The following is a 7366-nucleotide window of genomic DNA, read 5'->3' as shown; positions in this document are numbered from 1 at the left end:
CTTTCCTAATTTGTGACATTAATGTGACTATAGTGCCAAAATGTATTAGAACAATGGTTTTTAATTCCAGTCTTTGCATCCCCCTGCTCTGCATATTTTGCTTGTCTCTCTTAATTAACACACCTGATTCAGATAATCAGCTCGTTAGAAGTAAGCTCTGTGATTAAACTGTGTTCCCATTGACATGCTCCCTACAGTGTTAATTGCTCCCTACTCCCTGAGCAGGGGAAATCTGTTGAAGTTTACTTCACTTCCGAACATTCACGGATTTGCGTTGCGAAACATCTCCACACACGGATAAGTGTGACATTATATATTATATGTGTTCCTGTAGCTCAATTGGTAGAGCTCTGCGTGATAAAGTGCAAGTTGGGGGTTTGTTTCCCCGGGAACACATGATTGGTTAAATATGTATATTCTGAATGCACTGTAAGTCACTTTGGATAAGTGTCTGATAAATGCATAAATTTAATTTAATATTAAATTTTTAATTTGTAATTAATTTTTTTTTTATTTAATTTTAATTTAATATACCTCTGTAAATAATATACAATTAAAATTCACGTGCTGCACTCTTCAATGGTTTTTGAATGGAACATATTGCTACGTTCACTTCAGAATCATGGCGGAAAATCCTGTGATGACTTGCGTTCAAATAGAACAAACATCTGAAGTTATAAGAGAGACATACAAAATGTGCAGAGCAGGGGGCACAAGGACTGAAATTGAGAACCTCTGAGTTAGAACTAGGCCTAGAACAATAAGCCACCTTTTCAATTGTTCTATTTTTTATGGCATAATGCACACCTCCTTAAATGTAATCTAAACATTCAAAGTTAATATCTTACTTTTTGGATGATTTGTAGTTTTTCAGGTAGCAGTATTAGCCTATACACGCAGTGGTAATAGGCATTTTGGTCATCCACCTACTGTAAATGATACAATCTAATCCTGTTTATGTGAAATAAACCACTCCTGAGCAGGTTTGACCTAATGGACCTGTTGCTATGACAGCAACATCAGGATGAGCTTTAAATAACTTAATCCTGGATCTTGTCAAAACTTCTTGTCAAAAAACAGCTTGTTGCTTCAACATATTCATAATTCTCATTACAGATTTGGGAAGATGTTTGGTGCATTTTAAAATCCATGTTTAACCATGTTGAGCCAAACTCGCAGTGTTTGCATGAGATGGAGTTTAATGAATACAGTGTCATGCTTCACTCGCATACTAAATGTGGCAGCATGTTGTTAATTATTTTATGGAAAACAATTTACCTCAGTATCTCCAGCTGACAGTTTGACTTCAGTCCATCAGAAAGCAGCTTCACTCCAGAATCCTGCAGGTCATTGTTACTCAGGTCCAGCTCTCTCAGATGTGAGTCTGAAGATTGGAGAGCTAAAGATATACTGTCACAGCATGTTTCATCAAGACCACAGCCATTAAATCTGCCAAAACAGAAGTGTGGCGAGTGGGGCGGGGCCGAGGGACGTGGGAACGAGGAGTGAGGCCGGTGGAATGATTGGGAAATCAGCGACACCTGCGACCCACCACTGGTCTCGAGTCCCATGTCCCTCTGCCCCGCCCCACTCGCCACAAGAAGGTTATGCTGATTTTCTGATGTTCAGTGTTTCTGCTATAACTCACTCTACCATTCATAATCAGGACAACAAGATATTTGACATAATATTATGACATTTGATTGTTTAGTAATGTAGAATAAAATATTTGATGAAACAGTGGTCAGTGAAATTACTCACAGGGCTTTTCTGCAGCATCTCATAGCTGGAATGAGTCTCTTGTAGTTTTCTTGTGATGATGTGAACCTCCTTGGGTTGAACTCATCCAGCTCCTTCTCTGACATCAGCAGTATATAGGTCAGCACTGAACACATTGAAGATGAGAGGTCTCTTCCTGGATGTGCATCTGAACTGAGGTATTTCTGGATTTCATCATACAATGAATGATCTTTGAGCTCAAGTAAGCAGTAGAACAGGTTGACTGAAGCTTCATCTGAGATATTTTTGTTTTGCACTTGTTTAATGTATTGAGTTGTTTGTGTGATGCTCTCTGTGGGGTCTTCAGTGTGTGTGATCAGACCTTGGAGCAGGTTTTGACTGGATTCCAGTGTAATACCCATCAGAAACCGCAGGAACAAGTCCAGATGTCCTCTCCGACTCTTCATGGCTTTATCAACAGCCTTCTGCATTAGCTCTTGCAATGTGACATTTTCCTTGGGCTTATCAAAGAAAAACCGAAGCTTCTGCAATGTGATATTTTTCTTGGGCTTATCAAAGAAAAACTGGAGCTCCTGCATGTTCTTCTCCAGGTAACAGATGAACACATGCACTGCAGCGAGGAACTCTTGAACACTCAGATGCACAAAGGAGAAGACTTTCTTGTAATGAAGTACATTTTCCTTCCTAAAGATCTCAGCGATCATTCCTGTGAACTCAGTGTCTTTACTCACAATAATACCACATGCTGTCAGATCTTTCTCATAAAACACAATGTTTTCCTCCTTCAGCTGTTCAAACGCTAGTTTGGCTAATTTTCTAATCACTTCTCTATTTGAACCTAAGTTCTTTGTAGATTCTCTTTCTTCTTGTTCATCATATTTCTGGCTCTTGGTGTTCATCTGTATCAGCAGGAAGTGGATGTACATTTCAGTGAGTGTTGTGCTGATGTTCTCTGTACTGTTCTTGATGAGAATGTCCTGAAGTACTGTGGCTGTGATCCAGCAGAACACAGGGATGTGGCACATGATGTAGAGACTACGAGATGTCTTAATGTGTGAGATGATTCTTTCAGCCAGACTCTTATTTGTGATTGTCTTTCTGAAGTACTCTTCCTTCTGTCTGTCAGTGAATCCTCGCACCTCTGTGAACAAACCCACATACTGAGGAGGAATCTGATTGGCTGCTGCTGGTCGTGATGTCACCCAGACCAGAGCTGATGGAAGCAGATTTCCTTTGACCAGACCTGTGAACAGCATATCTACTGATGATCTTTCCTCAACAATGGCTCTTGGTGATGTTCTAGTATTAAAATTCAAAGCCAGGCGACTCTCATCCAGTCCATCAAATATAAACACTAGTTTGCATTTCTCATATAAGTTGGTTTTCTCCAGGCCCTCCAGTTCAGGATAAAATTCCAGCAGAAGTTTGTGGAGACTGAAATCTTTATTGGTCATAAAGTTAATCTCTCTGAATGGAAGCAGGAACACACAGTGTATATCCTGATTGGCTTCTCCTTCTGCCCAGTCCAGGATGAACTTGTGCACAGAGACAGTTTTTCCAATGCCAGCGACTCCCTTGGTCAGCACAATCTTCTCCTTGTCTCTTAATAATGTAAATATATCATTGCATTGGATTGGTTTGTCCTGTGTTTGTTTGTTCTTGTTGAAAGCATCATCAATCTTCAGAATCTCATGTTCCTGATGAACCTCTTTCATATCTCCCTCTGTGATGAAGAGCTCTGTGTAAACAACCTGGAAATCTGCTTCTTCTTTGCCCTCAAAAATACGTTCTGCTTTCTTCTTTAGGTTGGATTTGTGAGTTTGCAAGAAGTTTTTCAGAATCAAATCTGCTGTTATAAAAAATGACTCAGTTAATAAAGCATGGGGAAATGTAAAAACTGATTTCTTTTTTAAGAAACATGACAAAGCTTTTTCATCTGCATGATCTTTTCAGAAGTCATTCAACATCCTTTAATTATAGTTTAAATATACAAAGATGACGTACAGCACATTGAATGGGAGAAAGTGCAATACACAATATGGTGGAAAAATAAAAAGATGTGGATAAAAGAGCAGAGGAAAGTCATTGTGTCACTGCAGTAAGAAGCTCAGGTTAGTATAGAAACAGTCAGCATCCTGAGACACTCTTAAGACTGTGTATGTGCAGTGACTGATCTAACCTGAGAAATAAGCTTCTTTAACACTATTTGAGCATAAGAAACAAATCTTATTAGACAGTTGTCAGATGTCATTTTTGATTTCAAATTGAATCATAAGCATGGTGAATAGCTTTTTAGAATTAGATATTCCTCTTTCAGAAAGATAAGCGTTGCACTCGCATGACTGGAATAGCTGAACGAGAAGCATTTAAAAGAAGACCGCAGAGTGAAATGACTTAACTTAAAGAGAATCCTTAATACAGTCCTGAGGTGGTCAATTTAATTCACAAAATGTTACATAAATATATTATTCTCATAGATTTAAGCTATCAAATCAAGTTATCCAGGCATGTGTTCTTTTTTCTATGCCTAATTTGTAAACTCAGTCCAGAGTAGAGGGCTTCAGTTTCTGTCTATATAAGGTTTACTGGTGTGGTCATTACTGGTCAGATGGTGGTTGGCTGATGTTTTTGGCTGTTGAGGAGGTCAATCTGGTGAGATCTGGTGACACTGTACATCAGCTCTCACATTTCACCTCTGTTCTACTATTAACAATGCTCCCAACTCTGATCTGTCCAGCATCATGGGCATCACCATTCCATGGCAGTGATTAGGTCATTGCCACTGATATTCTTACAATAACTATGATTTATTCATTGAAAATCGTGAAGAAAAATTTTTTTTTGAATATGACTGATAAGACCTTGTTTTTCGGTGTCTTTTTCTGCCGTCTCTGGGACTTTTTGTGGCTCTGTGAGAAGAGAGAAAAGTAACAGTGAGTAGAAAAGTTAAAAAGAACTAAATAAATGTGTGACAAAATATGAAGATACATGAAAGGAAATACTGTAAAGCATATCTGCCTATGAACTAGGGCTGTCGCAATATACCGGTATTGATGATAACCTTGATATTCAAATACACAATTATCGTTATTGTGTTAATTTAGTGTATGAGGATATACCGGTATTAGTGATAACCGCAATATTTAAAATGAACAGTTCTCTTATGATGACACCACATGTAAATACTTGGTAACAGTACCTGGTTGAGTGGCCAGGTGGCAGTATCGTGCCTTAACTCTGACACCTGTCACACAAGAAGACAACGCAGCACTCGCAGCTACTCTGAGGAGAGCTGTGTTCATCAGAGTAAGTTGTTATTATTTTACTAGTCATAGACTGGGAAATATTATATAACCTATTAACAGCGGTTTTCTGTGTTCATATACTTAAGTAAAGGGTGATTATTTTTATAAGTACCGCGTTTTCTTTACTCGTCTTATTTTTGTATTTGCAATCAATACAGCCTGTGCGTAGTAACACTTAATTTCTTTATTTGTACAAATCTATGAACAGTTACACGATTAAAACGGATCTTGAAAAACTGAGCGACCACATTGCTACATTAAACTCTGAAAAATGTTACGTTGGTCACAGTGCCATGCACTAAATACCTCATCTGTGGTCATTCTTCAATAAGGTTCATTAGTTAACATTAGTTGATTACATTAGTTAACATATATAAATAATAATAAACAATATTTCCACAGCATTTAAGAATCTTAGTTCATGTTAATTTCAGCAATTACTAATGCATTGTTAAAATCACAAGTTGAACGTGAACATTGAATAACTCTATTTTTATTAACATTAACAAAGATTAATAAATTGTGTAATAAATGTATTGTTCATTGTTCATTCATGTTCGTTAATACATTAATGTTAACAAATGGCATCTTATTGTAAAGTGTCACCATTAATATTTATTCATCATACTGTTGAACTTGACAGTATTTTCTCTCGTTATTTCATAAGAGCTTCAAAGAAGACGGAGAAAGCCAGAGTCTTGTGCCCTGCGTTTATCAGAATCAATATTATGCTCGTGGGAGAAAAAGAAAAACTCAATAAACAAAGTAAAAAATTATTTGACTTGATATCTTCTCCACCCCAAGGTTTCTATAGATATCACAATATATCAACATCGTGAATTCTTATGGCCACAATAACCGTGATATGAAAAATCGGATATCGTGACAGCCCTACTATGAACAATATTACATAAATTAACTGTATAAACTCTGGTCGCCCCTTGGATGATTTGCAGTGGGTACTAGTAATTTAAATGCAGAATGTAAATTCACAATAGTTTAAGAAGTAAAAAAAAAAAAAAGGATTGCAGATTGGCACCACCAGAAAAGCTACAGTTCCCCTCGCCCGTCCAAACAAAACAGGCATACGTCACGTGATGCTCTAGACTGGTTTGCATACGCATTTATAGTGTGTTCTTTCACATTTAGAATTATCACATTTTTCAAGATATGGGACAGAAAATCATATAGTTACGATCATAAAAAATGACGTTTTTCTCCAAAAGTCAGCATGATTACAAATGTGATATTGATTTTATACAACAGTTCAATAAACAAGAAGTTAATATCAAGAGACTTATGTTTTAGACAACATATTCCCTGTTTTTGGTCCATTTCTAAAACAAAAATCATTCCAAACAAAGCACTCTTTTGTGTCTCTGAGCAACATGATGGTGTTTTGTTCCTGAATTAATCAACTGTTTAAATGATTCGGTTCAATTGCAATGTCTCACTTATTAACAGTGACTCGCTGCCACCTATTGATGGTTTTAATTTCACATTTTAGGTACCTTTTCATTTTTTTAATTAATTCAAACACCACTTTTCAATGTTTTATCTTTAAAATATCAAAACATTACTTATTAATTTGTAACTGCAGGTTAAAGTACTCCATGTCTCTCAGAGCTGAATTAAACAGTGTGTAAAAACATCTAAATGGCTCTTCAGATGCAGCTTCTGTTTTCTCTGCATTGCAAACATCAATTTTGTTGATACTGATTGCATTTGCTTGGTAACAGCCCAAATGCAAGTATTTGACCTAAAAGATGGTGCATACTTAAAATAGTAAAAATAGCCGAAAGGTAAAAAAAAGCAAAAAAAAAAAATTAGAAGTCAGCTCTCAGCACAATTAGAAATAAGATATGAGCATAATAACACATTGAATTGTGCTCGGCTAAATATTGTTATCGATAAAATCCCAGAAATCACAGATATATATATATATATATATAGTTTTTTTTTACAATATTGCAAACCCTTATTTTATTATTCTTTATTTTTATGTGCCACCCCAAGATTTACTGTTGCCTCATCTGGCCACCCCTAATTAAATGTTCTGGGGGCACCACTGGTCACAGCTCTGTTATTCTCCTGAGTATATCATGAGTCACCATTCACTTCCATTATGTTCAGTCACCATACAGAATGCGTGTAAAGATTTGCACATAGCCTCCTGTGTATTTTTATAAGGAGTTATTTTTCAAGTGACGCATGTTTCTCGTCCTTTTTTTACTACCTGCTGCGTTATCATTTTTCTTTGTCCAAAGTTATATTGAAGGACTATTTGTCCTCATCTTTGTGAGTTGTCTTTAGTTTCAAGA

The 7366-nt window shown here is 36.6% G+C and overlaps 1 protein-coding gene across 1 annotated transcript in view; it reads right to left on the bottom strand.

The window, feature by feature from the left end:
* Positions 1–1757: 1757 nt before the first annotated feature.
* LOC127943010 (NLR family CARD domain-containing protein 3-like) overlaps positions 1758–7366 on the bottom strand; it is a 29294-nt gene continuing 23685 nt past the window's right edge. Inside the window, exons 3-4 of the mRNA XM_052539097.1 lie at positions 4602–4649; positions 1758–3589 (exon numbers count right to left, since the gene is read on the bottom strand). Coding sequence (XP_052395057.1) covers positions 1758–3589; positions 4602–4649 — 1880 coding nt within the window. The remainder of the gene's footprint in view (positions 3590–4601; positions 4650–7366) is intronic.

This window comes from Carassius gibelio, chromosome A22 (genome assembly GCF_023724105.1).
Source record: "Carassius gibelio isolate Cgi1373 ecotype wild population from Czech Republic chromosome A22, carGib1.2-hapl.c, whole genome shotgun sequence".
Classification (NCBI taxonomy): Eukaryota; Metazoa; Chordata; class Actinopteri; order Cypriniformes; family Cyprinidae; genus Carassius; species Carassius gibelio.
The sequence above is the reverse complement of the archived record's forward strand: the minus strand, read 5'-3'. Positions and strand labels throughout refer to the sequence as shown.